General features: G+C 39.8%; 1 protein-coding gene across 2 annotated transcripts in view; it reads right to left on the bottom strand.

Annotated features, from left to right (window-relative positions):
- tnr (tenascin R (restrictin, janusin)) overlaps positions 1 to 20533 on the bottom strand; it is a 172304-nt gene that overhangs the window by 27371 nt on the left and 124400 nt on the right. Inside the window, exons 18-24 of one of the 2 annotated variants that reach the window (XM_087173735.1) lie at positions 19294 to 19427; positions 18982 to 19111; positions 15578 to 15844; positions 12385 to 12504; positions 11880 to 12023; positions 5837 to 5956; positions 3136 to 3279 (exon numbers count right to left, since the gene is read on the bottom strand). In XM_087173735.1, coding sequence (XP_087029861.1) covers positions 3136 to 3279; positions 5837 to 5956; positions 11880 to 12023; positions 12385 to 12504; positions 15578 to 15844; positions 18982 to 19111; positions 19294 to 19427 — 1059 coding nt within the window. The remainder of the gene's footprint in view (positions 1 to 3135; positions 3280 to 5836; positions 5957 to 11879; positions 12024 to 12384; positions 12505 to 15577; positions 15845 to 18981; positions 19112 to 19293; positions 19428 to 20533) is intronic. The other variant, XM_087173736.1, reaches the window with a different exon arrangement.

Below are 20533 nucleotides of genomic sequence, written 5' to 3'. Positions count from 1 at the left end.
TGTGTGAGCGCAACAGTACCAGGCTTTAAGATTTCAATTAGGAAGTTTAATAATTAACAATACTGGAACATCCCTATGAAGTTGAGGTTTGACTAAGGTGCCCCCTGTTAACTGTGTATAGTGTGTACTGGGAGGCCAGCACTTGCCTTGTAAGATTTGTTGATATAAAAGAAGAAGAAGAAAAAAAAAATCTCTCAAAATCAGTGTTAATATATTTGATATTTGCCCAAGGGTGGCACTTTATTAAACTCAGGGATTGTAATCCATTGTTCCTGTATTGAATTTAATTCCTCAGTGAAATGAGGTAAGACATAAGAGCAATATCTTTGAATTTAAATATAAAATATGAATGTTATCTTTTTTGAAAGCCCCATCCTAGGAAAACATAAAAATATAGAGTAGAAAATAGAAATACTATAAAGGCTTAGAGTTGATTCACAAATGCATGAAAGACTCAGTTAGGTTAACAGGTATATGACACGTTTGTTTTGTGATAGGAGGAGATATTACATTATATTGATATTATTCTGAGTAGAAACTGCAGAAATCCTCTCCTCTAGAATGGAGGGAAGACATACTTGGAGGATGTACATATTTGTCCTCTAAGTAGGTCTTGTCTACATCACATTTCTTCCTAAATGGAATGGCAAGAATACATTTAGTCTATAACACTCAGAGGAGGAGAGCAATAGAGGCAAGCACCCGAACCATTTGCTTGATTCAATAAGACATAGTGTTCAAAACAGACATAACCGAATTCCTGCCCTCTTTGCTCTCTCCGTGGTGTTGCTTATAAGAGAGTCTAACCAGCGTACAAATGCACATTTCTTTTCTTTTTCTTTTCGTTTGTTCTCTTGAAAAGCTGAGGTACATGACGCACTAGGCGGAGCATCTGTTTCCAAATTAGACTCACCTTAAACTGCCAAGAACAGTTGTTCATGTATGAGTTACTATATGCAAGTACAGCATGGACATGGTTGCAGTTACTCCTAATTTTCCTAAGCCCCATTTATGTTTCTGCAGCCCCGCTCTCATACGTTGTCAGAGTTTGTTTCTGTTTCAAGCAGTTCGTCTCTGCTGCAGTGCAGGACAGGTAGCTCTGGTACTCCTTAGGGGATATGAACTTCCCTGCTGACGGAAAAGTTTTTTTTCATTTTCCCCTCTGCAAGAGCTCTAGAAAAAACTAAGTTTACAGAGCTGCAACTCAGCTAAACTGGAACAATTCCTCCACCTTTAACTTTAACTCTCAATGGAGCTGATGATAAAGGTGAATATAATTAGAGAGGTAGGTCACCTGGAGGTGAAGCGGGCAAAAGTTATACAGAGTTCACTAGTTTAATCTCACAACAGCTTGTGTCTTTGACCATGCCAAAGTGTCTGGCATGATACTGACCCCTGTAGCAAATGTGACTCTGCTGCTGGTGTTAGACTGTGAGATGGATAAGAAAGATAATATTTACACTGTCCAGAGAAGCTCAAATCTAGCTGATCGGTGCTGTCAAATGACACATAATAATAATTTCTCTTCCTGATATTTTTTCTTGAATCTTTTACGTTGCAAACATTGATACATTTTAGACTAGGTGAAAAATGGTACAAACACTGATCACCATAGAAAATTCTCTCATTAAACTCTGACATGTTGATAAGTTACATTGCTCAACAACACACTAACGACCAATCACATCAGAGAAACAAAGCTACTTCTAACCAATCATATATGGCAGTCTTTAAACAGACTGTACATTTCTCAAAATACGCACAGCAGGGTTTGTTGAATCAGTTGAAAAAGCCACATGCTACTGTTGGCACGAGAGGCTGATAGTTAGACAAAGAGGCTGATTATTCACTCCCAGGAAACTTTTTCATGTTGGCACAGTTGCCATCTGCTCACCAGTTACAACCATAAATGTAAAGACTTGTTCTGAATAAATATGATTAGGTATGATATAAGGTCAGTGGTGTGGCGGTACGGTACTTCAGCTGCTTAAAGCCGCGTTCGGCTGTAAAGTTGAAGGGTGAAACTGTCCTAAAAGGGGAACAGATTACTTACTGGTCACATACAGAACACTGGTAAACAAGCTAAAAACCTGTGTAAACAGAAACGGGAAATACCACAAACTAAATTTATCAGACCATTCCCAACGAGTAAAGCATGCAGAGTGCAAGCACTCAGCACTGTTACCATAAACCACTCTTACCACTCAACAGTCGTCAACACCAGTAATCAGACCCATCCCCTTGCAATAGATCTATTGATAGGGAGTTTATAGCTCAAGGTCATCTGTGGAACAGAAATACTTAATTTCTATAGTGACATTGTCACGGCCCAGGTGGTACTGGAGAAATGATTTGTTTTTGTGTCTAGGGGAACAAATTAGCACTATGCCTTGTGGCTATACCAGCCAGGCATCCTGTGGTGTGCTTCCAACCACGCACTGACTTTGTTTCAGTTCATTTGGGGTAACGCATACACAGACAGAAACAAAACCAAATCACTTCACAGGGGAGGCTTATAATTGTTTATCCATCAAGATCTTAACAAATGAGTCACTGCAGCTTCAACTTCCTTGTTGTTTGTGTTTTTTTCACCCTCTCTGTGTCTGCCTCTGACCGGCTCATATTAGATAACACCCACCTTTTTGATGTTCGCAAACCAATCAATAGGAAAAATGTGACCATGACAATATATACTGACTGGTATGAGAAAAATTATCATGCTAAATTATTTTTGCTACATCACCCAGGCCTGCATCCATCCCTCCAATTTAGTGTGACTTTTTCAGGTTAGTCACGGTGGTGGTGATTTATTGCTACAGCACATAAACACTGGTTGTATTTTTTCTTTGTGTGACACACTTCTGTTATTTCTGTTACACCCTGAGTGAAATGCAACCCATGTGTTTGTTTCTAACTACTTTGGAAGCAGTGTGTTGCCATTGCCCTTGCTCAATGATATTGGCAGGATTATTCCTAATCAACTTGTATTTTTCTTGGTGTGAGGAAACCCACGCAAATGTGTGAGAACATTTCAATTCCACACTGAAAGGCCTGAAGGAGCTCCTGCTTTGAGGCAACAGTGATAACCACTGAGTCACTGTGCCGCCCAGCAGGCTGGATGAAATGGACACATACGTGTTTGGAGGTTGGTGATGACCGTGCCACTGGTGAGGGGTCCTTTGGTGGCGTAGAGGGCCACAGAGTAGGTGGTGCTTGGCTTAAGGTTTGACAGCTGGTGCTCCTGTTTGTTGCCTTCCACGAGGAATGTATCAGCTGTGACTGGAAAGCAGAAGTAAAACACACACAAGGTTTAGATGTTTACTACATTAACACCATCCAGCACATCTTCTGTTTTCAGTTTTTTCTAAATAGATTACATTAAATCTCTTTGAAATGTGCACCCCAGCATGGAAACATGGCAAAGCCTACACTGTTCAACCGCCTTTGGGATCCTTTTCAATTCACAGCATTTCTACACTAATTATGCTTTTGGTGCAAAATGCTTTTGGAGAGTACATAAGGCACAATGATGTCTTTTGTACTTAAATATGACTGAATACTATATAACATATAATATGTAACATACCCGAAATACAAGATTGCGAAAACATGCTCCAGCACCATTCTCATGTAGTTCATATTTCCGAGAATCATTTGAGGCTATTTTCGCGATATCTTCCTCATCAATTTAAACAGGGTGAATTCAGATAAATCACCATTTGATTACCAAATCCATTTGCAGTCATAAGAAACTGCTTTCAAATTGACTGTGAAAAATGTTTTCTGAAGAGAATTATTTTGTTACATGAGTGTGAAACGTCAAATTGACTAGAAAAGACATTTAATATCACTAGTGTCAACAGGATCTTGTTGGGTCACAGAGATTTCATTTATAGTAGTTAAGACGAGAGCTGTGAAATTTCACAGTGACAGTGATGCTAGTGAGGATACATGCAAACTCTTTCTTCTCTATTTTATATAGAGTTTGAGTGATTGATACCACGATGGTTTGGATTTTATGTGGCTGTTCCAGGTTGCCAATAAACATCTATTTTTGATGCAGGACAACATTCGATGAAATATGAGGTTTATTGACCTTGGTTTAATACACTGACACTCAAGGGAGTTTGTTCACAACTTGCATTGCAGTTCTGTAAACCCTGGCTGGGGCTGGTTTCCAAGTATGTGTCCGGCATATAGATACTGTCTCTGTATCTGAGATGATCTGGCTGAGATCCAGTCACTCAGGGTGTAATTTACACATTGACTCCTACAGCTGAGTAATACAGATTTCTGTGAATAACTCCAGGCATGGTGCAGTCAGTGGGGTCATGTGCTCATGAGAAATACGCTTTCAAAACATTTTCTCCAGCCAGTTTATAAAAGTCTGAGAGAAAATAATGGCTGAGATCAAGTGCCGTTAAACATTTGACTAGCGAGTTTAAAAAGCATCTTTTCAAAGACTAATGACTACCAACACTGGGCGAGCTGTTTGAAAAATGTGATTCCTTTGAAACTTTTTACACTTTCATATTTCAGCACTGTAGCTGTGCATGTCAAGTAGCTTTAAGCTTAATCTGTGGCTGGCTAACCAAATATAAGTTGGCAGACATCCACTTACAGTGCATTCAGAAAGTATCGAGACCCCTTCACTTTTTCACATTTTGTTATGTTGCAGCCTTATGCTAAAATCATTTAAATTCACTGCTCCTGCTGGGCCACTCAAGGACATTCACAGACTTGTCCCTGAGCCACTCCTGTGTTGTCTTGGGTGTGTCCTTAGGGTCACTGTCCTGTTGGAAGGTGAACCCTCTGCCCAGTCTGAGGTCCTCAGCGATTTGAACCAAGTTTTTATTAAGGATATATCTGTACTTTGCTCCGTTCAGCTTTCCCTAAACTCTGGCCAGTCTCCACAGAAAAACACCTCCACAGCATGACACTGCTACTACCATCACTGTTGGGATGATAGTGGGCAGGTGATGAGCGATGCCGGGTTTCCTTTTTAATTATGCTTAAAAATGAGGCCAAACTGTTCAACCTCAGTTTCATCAGACCAGAGACATAACAAACATAACGCAATATGAAAAAGTGAAGTGGTCTGAATACTTTCTGAATGCACCGTAGTTCAGGGAGCAAATAATAAACTGGCTCTAAGGTGCCAAGCAATATGGCTATCTTTTTCCTATCTGGATATGCCTGTCAGACATGGCTCGCATCAGAAACGTATGCTGTGTAATAACTGCAATGTTTGTGCCAAGGCTTCGTGGTTCTACCAAGCATAATGAACTGTTCTGAAAGCAAGACTAATGGGTCTATATTGCCCCGAAGGACGCATCCCGCTGATCTCACTTCTTAATGGGAAAACCTTGATGGTACCTGTCATATCTCCACATGATGCACCTGAATGACCTAAAACAAATCTGCTCATTATACTCTGACTCTGCAGGCTGATGTGACTGTAGTCCGCTGTGTGGTTCTACTCAGTGAATATGGTGTTTTTCTCACTAACAAGTTGGTATTTAAATGATACATGAAACACAACCATAAAGCACATAGACACTGGCATTGATAAATAATAAAAAAAAAAAAAAAGCTGATGTTCCAAAATGTGATTTTGGGTCTTGGTAGCCAGTTTAAGAACATTTTATCGGGGATGTGAAATTGAAATATTATCAACAGAATTTTTCATTATTTGCAACTGTGCAGTCCCAGAAATCAAGGCATCAAAAACATAGAGTTGATCTAATTCTTGTCCTCAGCTGATGGTTAAATGAATGAATGGTCATCTATTCATTGTATAATGGACTGCAAATGAATGGCAGTTCTGACAGCTTACCCTGATTGTGTGTGAGGGTCAGCACATAGTTGTCGACACTGGACAGTGGAGGATTCCACCTCAGCAGGGCTCCTTGCGGGGTGATATTGAGGGCCGTCAATTCAGCTGGCATGTCCATCGCTAGGATTATAATACAAGAAAAAATATGAGCTTGATGTTTTCCAAAACAACAAAGAAAAAAAACAAAACAATAATAAAAGGCTCTTTATAAGAATGTTTTATTTATGTGATACTCAGTTACATATACAATAAAACAGCATGTTCAATACGCATCGCCGAAAAATTTATTTTAATCGTTTTGTTTATAAAATTACAGAAAATATTAAAAAATGCAAAATGTTCAAATGTCTTTTGTCTGACTAACACTCTGAAAGATATTCAATTTATTTTTAATGATACACACGAGTTATCACATTTAAGAAGCTGCAACCAGGGAAGGTTTATTATTATTATTATTAACATTTTTGCCTGAGAAATGACAAACTAATTACTTCAGGCCTCCTAATAATAATAATGGTGATAATGAAAGGTGGAAAGGCTCACTGCAAAACAAAAGCTATTAGCTGCTGGGCGCTGCAGGACTTCTCATCTCAGGTATTTTTTTTTTAATATTCCAATAATACAAACCAATAATTTGTACAGAACCTACAACTGTGTCCTATTTGTCAAATGCAAAGAGGGAGTCATTTTGTACATATTTTGCCAATTACACCTAAACAAATTTTGAATGGAAAACCATCATTCACATTGCATCTGAGTTATAATTATAGTGACACTCTTTGCCATTTTGATCACTGTTTCCTCAATTCTACATATCAAAGAGAAATTATTCTGTCAAATAAGCAGTAGAAACTCTCACATATTCTCCGGAGCCTACTGTTTCCTCACCCTTTTCCTCAATTCATTCTTAGACTGCTGGACATGCCAAAATTGAGTTTGAATTTAATTATACCTTTAACCTCAGTGTTTCAACCCCAATTTCTCCTCAGGCGTGTTATTCTGGCAAGGCAGAGAGCATGGCAGAAAAACATAGAACTCTGCATGTGCTCCAAAGCTCTGCCCCGATGAGGTAATTAATACTGCCCTGCCCTCATCAGAATTAAAAAAAGAATCGTGCTCATTAGCACACTGAAGTGAGTCTGAGTCTTTCTTTTCACTGCAATAGTTGAACAAACCTGATTAAAATAATTACTTTAATTGCAAAAAGGTTTAAGTGAATTTAATGGATGTTTGCCAAGTCAATCAGATTGGCAATGGAGATGGAGTTGAGATGGCCAAAAATGAAAAAAAATAAACAGGTCATCCTCTTTCATTAGGGCCTGTGATAATCCAATCATCACTCTCCATTTCCTGATTGCACCGGTGAATCACAGGCTCGAGCCAACTACGTCACGCTCGCGCTCGGATCTGTATCTGAAAGTCAAGCTCCGGTGCTTAACATCCTGTTTGGATTCAGGACAAGACAAAAGGTTTGTGAGAAAGGAACAAAGGCTGCTATGTGACTGCAGTATGGGGCTGTGGTGCATGATGATGGGAATCTCTGCACAATTAAACCGGGAGTGTCAGCTGCCAAGAAGCAGTGAACTTAGATGTTATACTGCAAAAATCCATGAATATATATGTATCCACGAATACAGGACATTGAGATAACGATCATATGAATATAGCAGCATCCTCCTGTGAAAACTCGATAACACACAGCAGTAACACAGTACAGCACTGACTACAGAGCAAGTGCCGAAAACACAAGAAAGCATGCACACTGGTTATGATCCTTCCACTTTGTTCTGAAAGCTGTAAAACCTGAAGACGAGGGAAGAATGAATTCAGACTTCTGTAGTGAAGTGCGTCCAAAGCTTAGTGCACTGTCTGAGCCAGGTTTGTCTGAGAGAGGATCTAATGGGCCTAGTGGTACTTTTCCAGTGGCTAACTATTCAAAGCGAGTGCTACAAATAATATACAGTGACTGAAGAATTAAGATTAGACAGGCTATTTTAGACACGCCTGTATAATTTGGTTTCATTTGTGGGTACAGCACTTTGTTTCACCAGCAAATATTTTAATCATGATCTCGCTTGAAGACAAATTCTAAGAATCTTATTCATTATTCATCTGTATCAAGAAAACCAGACCAATTCACTGCAGCTCACATTAATGATAATAGCTTCATTACTGTGATACTTAAAATTACTTATTCATCATAATATCTAGTGGTGACTGTTATGAAGTTGTCTACTTAGGGTAATAATGACAAACATCTGGTAAGTCAGGCTGAAGGCATCATCAAGAATCATGATCATGCTGGGAGGTCTCAGCCTTTAGCTGCTGAGCTAATGTTGGCTAAAGGATTGTGATTATATGATTCTGACTGGTATTTAGTCTCTGTTAGCTCTAGCTGTTGGTCAGTACTCTGCTGCTAACTAGCTCCAACATGCAGTCAGCCAACGCAAGATTGCTTATTGACTGATAGACCTGTCACTGTGTTTGTCTCTTTGAACCCTAAAGACACGCGATCATTAATTTCTACAAATGGAAAAGGTGCAGAGTGGTTTTCCCTCTGTACACACTCTGACACCAGTTCGCAAAAACACATTTACAAGTTAACAGCCAACAGTTTATTTGATAGTTTGGCTGAGTCGTGAAATAAATGTTGATACAGTTTATATGCCTCCTAACAGCTTATATTCTACACTTAGTTTTATTGGAGACAATTGGTCAAGGGGATGTTGTAGTCATGGGGCGTTTTATGTTTTACGGTTGGTGTGCTATAAAATATGTTAGAAAAATGCTTTAAAACTAACTATTGTTGCGCGGTCGGGCTGGGAACAACCCAGCTGCGTGGGTTGGCCATGAGGTCTGTTTTGTGTTATGTCTGTGGTCATTATGTAGACTAGACTGCAGCACACAGTACAGTTAGTAAGACACACTGGGCCGTTTTACTCCCCAGTCTATCTCTGCATCCCCTCTCATTACTGTGGAAGCTGCACTGCTTCACCGTACAAAAAAAAAAAGCAGGTTATCTGTGTGTGAGTGCGTCCTCCACATTAACCCCACAGCTACACTGAATGTGATTGTGGCACAATATTAATACTCATGTGGGGCAGACTTCAGCCCTGCAAATATTTGGACCTGCTTCTACAGCTGCAGCTCCCTGTCACAGGCAAACTTTTCAATGCTTGAATTTAGATTCTGAATATACTCTGTGTGGAGGTAAATATGCTTGCTAAACCTTTTATTTGAAAAGTGAGACATGGCCATGATCATTGGTATTGATTAGTTAGTTGTTTTGTGCCATTTAGCACCTGAGCCTGAAGTATTCTGTCATTCATAAATGGTCCTCATGCTGGGATTCAGATGATTTTCTCTGAGCGTGCACTCTGCAGGCACAAGGACTTAACATTATTATAATCTTTTGTTCAGAGTTATTCTTGGCAGTTAATTGCAGACTTGTTCCCCATCTGTGAATAACTGCTATTTTCTATGGCATTATTTTTTTTAACTGTGACTGAAAAAATAATGGACCAATTGGTTTAAATGATTTGATGTTGCACCTGAAATTGATTCTAAGTTAAGTGATAGCACTTGTGCAGAGATGTCGTGCTGAGACTGTGACACATGTAACAGGGCTGGAAGAATGCTAACCTGAAAAGCTCAGGCTGCTGCACACCAAAGACATGTCCAGCCTAACAAGCCTCACTGATTTCTGACAAGGAGAAAAAGGTTTTCAGAAATGAAGAACATGCTCTTTTTCCTCTCCTTTTTTTTTCTTTTAGACTCTCATTACTAAACATTAATCACCTCTCTTACTCTAAGTCTCTATTTTTCATCTTTTCCTTTAGCCTTACGTTCTTTTTTTATTTATACTTTACTTTACTCTCTATGTTGGTTCCCTTAAACAATTATCATGTTTGTCTTTCAGCTTTAACTGGGATTTTATTGGATATTTAAATAAAGCATCGTCTATGAGATATGTGTTAGTGTGTCAGTTTTGGGGGAGATGATACTTTACTAAAGGTCTCGACACTTTGCTAACGAGCACCGTCATTAGCTCTTAAACAGGCCTTCACATGGTCCATTTAGTGTCAGCCCTCCCAAATTCATCTTAGATTAGTAGCACCTGCTGTGTTGGCAAAATGAAATACGGCTTGTTGCTTTTTTTTCTTCTTTTTATTCATCCCCTCTGACAATAATTGATTACAGAAGTGAAATAAGCAGCAATTCAAGTCATTACATACTTGGCCAGGCAATGTTAGATTACTCTTGCAATCCCCTATTTACGTATTGTTGTTAAAGGCGGTATTAAAATGTTCCTGGTTGGTTATTGTGCGCTGAGGAAAATGTTATTTACCATTCCTAACAAGCTTGACTTTGGAGTTATGTTCTTTTCAGGCTATTACAGCCCCAAAGGCGCTCTTCATTGTAAGTACACAGGGACTGAGAGAACAGGGAGCCGATAATAAAGAGAGAGATGAGAAAGAGAGTGAAAGTGAGCGAAATAGTCTCTTTTAGCTTCTTCTATCTCACTGGATTCTTGAACCTGCTGGCTCCAGGTCTCATTGGCATGCAAACACACCTTCTGCTCTCCTCCTCTCTCTCCCGTTCTGTGCTCTCCTCAGCTCCCTCGTGCACGCACACGCACACACACACGCACACACACACACACACACACACACACACACACACACACACACACACACACACAGAAGATTATGCATACAGCACTGGGAGAGTGTGTTAATCTTAGGTTAGTGAAAATCTTTCACAGAGAAGAACGGTGTCTCATATTTACATGCGTGTGTGTGCAAGTGAGGTTTTATGTTTTCATAACTTAAGATTCAGTGCTAAGTTAAGAGTCTGCGAGCAGGAGAGCTGGAGAGTTCTCACTTATAATGATGGATTGGTAAGACTGAGGGGGGAGAAAGACATGGGAAAGGGAGATTTAAGAAAAAAAGGATGAAGCAGAGAGGAAACAGAAAGAGGGAGGATAGAGAAGAGGAGAAAGAGGAAGAGTGCGAGAGATAGAGAGAGGCATAACAATGCAGAAGTGAGGAAAAAGGATAAGGAGATAAGCAAAGGAGGAGAGCAGAAAGACAGATAGAGGAAAGTGAGATGGAGTTTGGAGTAGGTTACCAATTACTGGGTCACAGAGTGGACAGTTTCATCTATCGCAGCAGCAAAGATTGCAACCCCTGCAATGTCAGCTGTACCCTTAGATTTTGTCTGATATCCGTGTGTGTGTGTGTGTGTGTGTGTGTGTGTGTGTGCGCGCATGTGTGCATGTCTATTGCTCTTTTTAGTATAAATCTCCCGCCGGCAAGCTGTTGTGGTGTTGTTGTGGGAAGAACAATTGGTGTGAAAGTCTAGCAGAGGAAGAGCCATTCTTCATTCATTTTACATGGCAAATATTTTGCCCCCTTGCTGCCCACTCGCAGAAGGAACGTTTATCAGAGTAGTAGTCGAAGGGATGAGGAGCACGGTTCCAATACAATAAAGCCCCTTATTTTACAAGAGCAGAGCATTACGGAAAATATAACAATAAGTGCCTTGGCTTTTCAGGGGACATGTTTAGAGCAAGGAATTAAGCTAGGAAAGCCCAGATGTAGGCAGCCTCCCCAACAGCCTGCTGCAAATAGAAAAAAAACCCTGCCTATAGTCAAAGCGTCATGTGTTTAAAGCTGCAATAATTACTCAATTAATTGATTAGTCAAATGCCAGAAAATTAAATGGTGAGTATTTTGATAATCAACCAATTGTTTGAGTTATTACTCAAGCAAAAATACCAAACACTCCCTGGTTTCAGCTTCTCAAATGTGATGATTTCCTGTTTTTTTTGTTTGTTTGCTTGTTTTTTTTGTCATACACAACAGTAAATTGAATATCTTTAGGTTCTGGACTGTTGGTCGCACAAAACAAGCAACTGGAAAACATCCCTGTGGATGTTTGTTTCACTTATTTTTCATACGTTACGGAGTAAACTCGTTAACGTTAATTGAAAAAATAATGAAACACAATGTCTTAATAATGTTTTATTATTAGCTCCCACCTGTGAAGACGGAGGTGGTGACCACTTTGCTCTCCTGACTCCCTCTGACAGCATTGAGACTGATCTCGTATTCTGTAGCAGGAAACAGACTGGACAAGGTGTAGTTGGTCACATCGCTGTCAATCACCACGCTGTCCACTCGACCTGCAGGAGACACCAGAGAGAGAGAAGACCGACATCAGAACATCACATTTCCTTGCGTACAGGGTATACTGCTTAGCCAGCTGGTGTACGTTTTGCATCACAGAGTAAATATTTAATCAATGCAGAATTTTAATTAAAAATTCAATTAAATCCCACTGATAAAATGTTATAATTAATTAGGTATAATAGGGTGTGTAACGGGGTGCTCTGCTACAAAATATCTTACATCCGAGAGACCCGCTACAGTAAATGCCATGTTCGTTTAACTGTAACAAGGAAAAGCTGTGTGCCATGTATATGTTAATATATTAAACACCTTGTTATTAAAATGCACTGAAGACAAACATAAAATATCCCCTACCTCTGGCTGACTGGTAAGACAGCTTATAGTATTCAAATGGAGCCAGTGGTTTGATCCAAGAGATAGTCACTGCGTCCTCAGACACATCTGACACCATCATCTCTTTTGGTGGGTCCATGCCTAGAAAAGGGGTGATGGATAAGGAAGTGATAAAATATGGGCAAAAAGGTCTGTAATAGACAATATGAGAGACTAAGTGTTCTAAAAGACCTATCTTATCAATCAATCAATCCGATTATTCATGATCCCTGATGTACAATAGGAACGCATTATCTGGTATATTATTAAGCAAGTTCAGCAATTTACATAAACATCTAAAAGAAACAAGTGCCCTTGAAAGTCAAAGTATTTCAGTAATCCTCATTTGGGTCATTTTTAATCTCCTCATTACATTTACATAAACAGACCTGTCCTTGGTTTGTGGAGGCACATGCACTTTTAATGCAAATTTGTCTTAAAAAAAAAAAAAAAAAAACACAGATCAAAAGATAAAGAACAAAATGGCCGGCATCAGCATTGAAACCAAGCAGAGTTTACACAGTGCAAACCTCCCCAACCCCCACCCCTGACAATTTGTTTTATGTGTCTCCTGAGACAATCGAGCTGCCGTGGAAAAGGTTACGGTGAAAACAATGTGAGCAAACAATTAAAGTCACGGTGGCTCCTTACCAATTAGAGAAAGAAATAGAGGGATAAAGAAAGTTAGAGAGGGGAGAAGAAAAAGATGGAGGAGGAGGAGAGGAAGAGATCATTTCCATCTCTTGTTATGGGCAAGGGCAGAAACTTGTAAACCGACTACTCTGCTCTCTCCTCCCGCTTTGTAAAACAAATAATAGCTGTTATTCACAAGCACAGGGGTCAATTTTTTACTCTTGGCTTTCAACTCATTTAAATTCCACTTGTATGAAATACAGTAGCATTCATTTAAACTGTTATTATTCATTCATGCATATCTTACTAATTGTATTTGCTTTGGCAACAGTGTCACCCAAGAATAATGGCTGAAAAATTATATTTTCTGCCGAAGCTTCCTGAAGGTTACTGAATTGTTCTGTCAGAGGTATCTAGTCCCGTTGACTGTATCCCTGTGGAAGATCACAATTCAATCTGCACTGTGTAAGCTAATAAACGAATGTGGCCCTCTGGCTGAATCACATTAAGACTTCCCTTTACACTGACCACAGCAGACGATTCACGGTAATATGACCCGGCTCGCCAACTACAGTTGCGGTTAAGGCTTGTAAGAAAAGCAAATGTTTCAAATGTTGCAAATACAGCAAATGTAATCCTAAAGGCACAACTAATTACACAAGGAAAGCCAGAGTGCAGTCTCTCATCAGCTCTCACACAGAAACATGTGGGATCAAAGTGGGACACCGAAGTGTAAAGACAGGTGCCAGAAATACTGTACATCTGTCTCAAAACCCCTGTTCAATTCCACCCCTTGAAATCTGCTCGCTTCCTAGCTGCCAAGGCTTTACATGAACCTGGCACAAAAATCCGATGACAGCATGCGAGTGTCTCTGGCAATGACGCAAAGTTAACATCTCCATTGTTAAATGCTGACTTCCTTCTTCTCACAATTTGTCTCCACCCCTCTCTTAGTTTAACTTTTAACAATCTTTCTTTTTTTTTTTTTTTAGAAAAGATAAACACGTATTCTCTTTTGTGTTTTGCCCATTGTCTCTTTGTCAGGAATGTTAAAATACTGACCCTCTTCTTATTCATCCTCTTCCCAGATGAGAACAGCTCACTCGTAATCAAAAGAAATGTTTCTGGGACTCCTTTTTAACACAATAAGCCAGTTAATGAAAAATTGAACAGTAATACTTTATAACATATAAAGAAAGAAGGAGAGGAGTGTGACGGGTCTTTGTGTTGCAGTTTGTATTAAAACATTTTCATTAAAAAAAAATAGAGATAAACGATAGACAAACTGTGAGAGGAGATAAAAGAAAGGGAAGACTAAGATGATTCATTTCAGCTGTAGAGATGGAAACAGAACTCAGAACACACTTCCTCTTACACTTAGTTTTACAGTTAGGATTTGAGCCCTCACGTTGCACCTGTCCTTCGCCTCTCACCTTCTCTCTGCCCTTCTCTTTATTAGAGTGCCATTTACCGGCAGTTTCTCAAATATCCTCCAATGTTTAAATAGTTTATTTGAGTTTAGACTGAACACTGGATTGCTATTCAGACTGTCTATTGACTCAAGTTTCATATTCGAGTGTGGCAAAACTCAGCCATCTGGTAACACAGAAGAACAAAACAAGGTAGGATTAGTGGTGCTGTGTCTCTAAGTCTGGCAAAGAAAAAAATAAAATAAAATAAAAAACCTTCAAGGCAGACCTCTGATTACAAAACTCATTCTGCTGTGGCTCTGTGCAAATGAAATGCTCAAACAGCATTTTTGTCAGTACGTATTTCATTTAAAATCACTCCGTATTTCCATTTCTTACACAGATTTTCCTCCTCTTCCCTTTCTCGCTTTACCTCACATGTGCTAATTCACCACTTTCCTTTCAATGAAAGCCCCTCTTCCCACATCCTAACCTCAGTTTTTCTCCTTCATTTTAAATGGGAATCAGGGATATTCCAATGCCACCTTTCTTAATAAACCCTAACAGTGCAACTCATTCATGAATGCAGAAACGATTAGTCAATTAATTAGTTACTTGTTCAACAGAAAACTAATCAGCGACTATTTTTGATAACCGATTAAAGTTCTTTCACACAAAAAAACAAACAAAAACAAACAACCTAGCTACAGTTTCTCAGATTTGAGGACTAGCTGCTTTTTTGTCTTGAGTGAATGTAAATTGAATATCTTAAGGTTTTGGAGCAATGTTTAGCAAATGGCAAATGGTTGGCAAAACGAGCAATTTAAAGACATTACTTCAGAATATAAGAAACTGTGATCAACATTTTTTACACCATTTTCTGACATTTTTATAGTCCTAACAATTAGCAAGTCCATCTATCTTTTTCACATTAATTGATAATGTAATAGGCCGTTGGTTGCAGCCCTAAACATGATCTCCTGTTAAGTTCACATGTTAAGGAAAATCCATGCATGGACAAAGAGTAGTATGAAGCAAGGATGCGTACGGTAACTGTTTAGACAGACCTCACACAAAGCCACAGACCTTTTCTATGCTGCTCATGTACTTCTCCATGAAAACAAGCAGCTCACCTGTAGTGAGTGATGCTGTAATAGGCTCAGAGGTAACATCCCCCTGAATTGTGATTAGACTGATGGTGTACTGAGTGGACGGCAGCAGCCCCTGGACCAGTGACCTCGTCTTGGAGCCGTCCAGCGTCACCTTAGAGGTGTCGGTCCCGTCGGAAGAGCTGTAGCTCAGGATGAAGAGGTCAGCGGGCGGTGCTGGGGCACTCCACGCCACCGAAACTGAATCTGAAGTCACCTCTGACAAGTAGAGGTGGGTTACGGGTCTGATTCCTGGAGGAACGGAGGGTCCAAAGGTCATCGGGGGTGTTTTTTTTTTTAAGAACAAGTACAAAGCCGGAAATAGCGAAGGAAAGAAAAAAAACAGATCCCATCATTATGGAGATGACAGACAAGTAACTCATGGAAATGATGGATGGAAACCGTCCTGGATGATGTAACGGATCGTTAATAACACAGCTGAGAAAATTAGCCTTGGGTGTAATGTTGATGAGACAGGTGAGAGACAGAATGGACCACAATCATGTGGAAGTAATGATTTAATTGGTCATAAAAAAAAAAAAAAAGAACAAGAAAAAAAAGGGAAACTAATTGTTTCCATAATTGTCTGCCATAAAGATGAAGATGTGAAGGGACTGTTCACAATAAGAAAATGGAGACATGATGCTGATGGCAGATGCTGTTGTCAGAATGTATGACCTGTACAGGCGATGATGTAATGAATAAGAACCAGTGCAACAGCTGACACAGCAGCAAATGGAAGAGGATTTTAATTCAATTAGCCATGTGTTGTTGTATAAATAGCAGGTAACACTGGCTTCTCCTTTTCTTATTTATCCAGATTAAAGTCATCCTGTAGAGCTTTTTTTGTAATCAGTCATCATTTAACCCTGCATTGTTTACACCGGCCTGCAATTATGTTCTTCTCTCCTTTTACTGGTGATTCGCTTCCTTTTTATTATTCTTCACCAGTGCCCTGTGCAGTCAGCAGAAGTCTGTGTTGCGTAAACCCCATGCTGGTGGCGTTCATGTTTATCCTTGTGCGTAAAGCTGGTAAAAGATATGATACAAACAACACAAGGACACACTCATCCAAACTTTGCACCACAGCACCAAGAGCAGTCAAAAACTTCTGAAGCTTTATGGGTTAGATTTTGGAGAAGAAGGAGTAACGGTTGGTGTAATGTGATGGCCGTGGTGGTCGAGATGATTTTGACTAGTCTTTTGCAGAGTTGGTAATGATTTAAAAGCCAGTAAGATGAAGCAAAGGTGATGAAGGTGATGTGTAATGAGTCACGTTCTGTAGGTTTTGCTTTAATGCACTTGTGTGTGTTTCATAGCACAGAAGATGCTGATTATTCCTTAAAAAGGGGAACATTTAAAGATAAAGGTCAGTCCGATGGTCATGAGAAGTGCTGCTCAGCCTGTGAAGACGCATTGATGCACTGCACCTTAAAAAAAGCACAAGCAAACACTGAAATGCTGTAAGTGGCATCGACAACAACAGAAATGAGTAAAATGATGAACAGAGCTGGCACATGGTGACTCATAAATTTACTGAAACCAATTATCCATGTAAGTTTGTTTTTCTTTTTTCCTTTTCTTTAAACATTCTCATTCAGATATTATCCAAGATATTCTGTATTTGGTTGCATTTTCAGTAAACGTAAAAGTACAATACTAAATCACTCCATAATGTTAATGGATGGGATATGACAAAAACAAGCCCTGAATTTTTTCTCACTGTAGATAATGAAAATAAAGTGCATTTCCCTTTATGGAAATGTTTTCTTTTTTTTTTTTTTACTCTTGCTGGTGTTAGCATTATGTATCTTAAAAAGCTTGGAAAAGAATAAGAATGAGTGAATAAATGAATAAACAAACAAATGAATCCATAAAAATGATATGTAAATGAATACATATGGTAAATTAACAAAGCTCTGTCGCTCTCTGAGTAATGTAGAGTAAAAGTACGACTGCAATCATAAATAAATGAATAAATAACAAGAGGTTTGCAGATAACTGCTTACAGCGAGTGGTCGAGTGCATATTTACAGACTAAGACACTAACTGAAGGTCAGACAAAGATGCCCCAAAGGCAGTCTGGGATTTACAGTTTGAGATCAAACTCTGGATTATTCACCAGGTATTTTTTTTTTTTCCTGATGGTGAGTTCATCCGAGTACAGGAAGACAGATGTTGCCAATATGGCCAAGTGAGCAGTGGATAAGGAGATGACAGGTAATTAATTATTTTTCCTCTGATTCTCTTGATCTGTCGTTTTATCATTCTGTCATCTCCCCCTCTCCAGATGGCTGCAGTGATGCCACTGAAGGAAACCACAGATAACAAAAAGATGATGAACGCGATGATGAGCTCTGTGATGATGACGATGAAGGTTATGACAGTGACAACTGCCACGATGATGCGCGGTAAAGAAGAAAAGAGTTGATGATGACAACGACGATGATGCTGATGATGATGCTGATGATGATGATGAGAGTGGTGAAGAAAAGCGTGACAAATCTGACAGCAGGTAAGCGGGTGCCCATCATTCTGACACCATCCTTTGTGTGACTGAAAATCACATCAAGCTCCCTTTAAAAAAAAATAACAAAAACCAACAGAGCCGAGCAGATTGACAGGCAATCTGACAAACAGTAGGATGGATTGACACGAGTGTGGAGAAAAGAGAACCGACTTGTGATTGAAATTCTCAGAGAAAGAAGGTAACATGGAGCAGTGCAAGCATACAGCAGCGACTGTGACAGGAAAACTGAGAGAATGTGTTGTTGAAAAGGGATCAGAAGAAACAGAAACACAAATACGAGTAGATGCAAAACAGAGGTGCAATTAGGCAACGCTTGTAACAAGCTCATTAGCTGACTTGACTAATTTACCTCTGCTGATTGCTGCTTCAAAGTCTTTTAAGGTCCTCCATTATCTTTTAGCGTGACTCGCCTTACCTGCTGCCACACTTTGGTTCATTATATTCACCATTCAGCTTCATTATGCGCCACTGTTGTTCAAACTGTTCTCTGGCTCTGTTCTCTGCAGTAATAGGCTGATCTTTCATGTCTTTATCCTGAGCATGGGAAACACTCCGGGAGGGAATTTTATTTAACTTTGTTTGATAATTGAGTGGAGCAAAGTGAGAAAACTGTACTGCAACCTTCATGCTCTTTAGGCAAGTTGATATCAGCTGTAGCACAGAGAAATAAATGGGAGGATTGTTGGTATTTCACAGGGAATTACTTCATCCTTGCTCCCATTAGATCATCATTTGAGATGTATCTCTTAAATAAACCTGTGTTTTATGGATGCCTCCTATTAACGTAAAATCATCTCTTTTGTACTAAAGTATCACTATTAGGGTGTTTCTGACTATAAACTGTGAATGTTGCTTCTACCTGTGAAGGCGTCTATGGTAGCTGCAGTGCTCTGCTGTCTTCCTCTTCTTGCTGCTACAGTGATAGTGTACTCAGTCCCGGGCTCAAGGTCTGTCAGTGAGGTGGTTGTTACATCTTTAGGCACTGTCAGCTGGAACGAGAGGAAGCAGTCAAACATATATTTAATGGGATTTCTCTACGCTTTAGGAATGACTCACAATATAAGGTCACAGCCTTGTTGGTCCCTTTCAGGATGAGAGTAGATACTTCAGTGTGCAGTACACACCTGCAAGGCAACTTGTATGTTATATGTTCATCTGTTCAGTTCTTTACCTCAGTAGTGACGCCAGAGGAAGATGTGTAGGTGACCTTGTAGTGGTCGATGGGACCCTGTACCACGCCCCACACCAGAGTGATGGTGTTGTCTGTGGAGGCTGTCACTGTTAAATCCATGGGCACATCCAGACCTAACAGAGGAGAAGCATGACTTCACTAAAAGCACAGGTGCTATGAAATATTTTCAGCAAATATGCAAAGCACCACCCCAGCATTGAGGCAGACTACTGCATGAGCATATTAAGTGTTACCCAGGAGAATGCACCTGAGTGGTTGCACACCAACGGGGTGAGTTACTCATGACAATTTAAGATGTTACAAGACATTCTAGGGACCTTCCGCCAGACAAATGTCCTGTGACTGAGGCACAACTACGTGGGACACAATTGATTTTTATCTTTATCATTTCCTCCCTTAAGTATAAAAATGATGTATTCTTCAACTGATCACAATCAACTGATCACAAATAAAAACCTGAAACAAAACAACAGATATCTGGAGAAAAGCAGATTCGAATGATGCCTTATTTATCTATTTGTCTTTATTTATCTATCACTTATTTATTTTGTCCTCTATTTGGTTGAACCAACCCAAATTTATTGAAGATAAACACAAAGCTTGTGCTACAGAAAATGGACCAGACTCAGTGAATAGCTCCCTAAGCTTAACATGTCCTATGATAACTATTAATTTAGCTATACAGACTAATGAGCAGTGATAACTAACATGTCTTTGGGGTCATCAGGTGGGAACCTCCTTTCACCAGTGTTTCGTCTAGTTGGTCCCACGACACCTCCAGGAGGCTAGACAGTGATCACTGGCGTCCCAGAGTCACTCCCCTAATGCCAGCCATCACTGCTCCTCACACCACAACTATTTTCTTTATCTTGCCTATGCTACCACAAACAACACCATCGTGGCGGCCATTTTGAATGAGGGAGGTAGAGTCAAGGAGAGATGCCTTTTGAGCTAAACTCTCCCCCGCCGGGTTAGGCTGTGCTCTACCCCCCCCTACTCCCCCACTCTCCAAGACATCAAACAAACAAACAATCAAACTCACCTAAACAGCCAAAGACACACTACAAACCAATTCAATACAAGCAAACAATACAGGCCACCTCACCTGGACTAACCGCATGGTCTCAAAGAGGCTCACACAGGCCACACCCCCACTTAAAAACACTTCCTCTTCCTGGATTTCTTCCTTGCTTCTCCTAAGAGTCTGTCTATCCTAAGT

The sequence above is a fragment of the Seriola lalandi genome, unplaced genomic scaffold (genome assembly GCF_002814215.2).
Source record: "Seriola lalandi dorsalis isolate HSWRI2012SDOR001 ecotype SW California unplaced genomic scaffold, Sedor1 jcf7180002054277, whole genome shotgun sequence".
Taxonomy (NCBI): Eukaryota; Metazoa; Chordata; class Actinopteri; order Carangiformes; family Carangidae; genus Seriola; species Seriola lalandi.
Note: the sequence above shows the minus strand (reverse complement) of the source record. Positions and strands in the feature narration are given on the sequence as shown.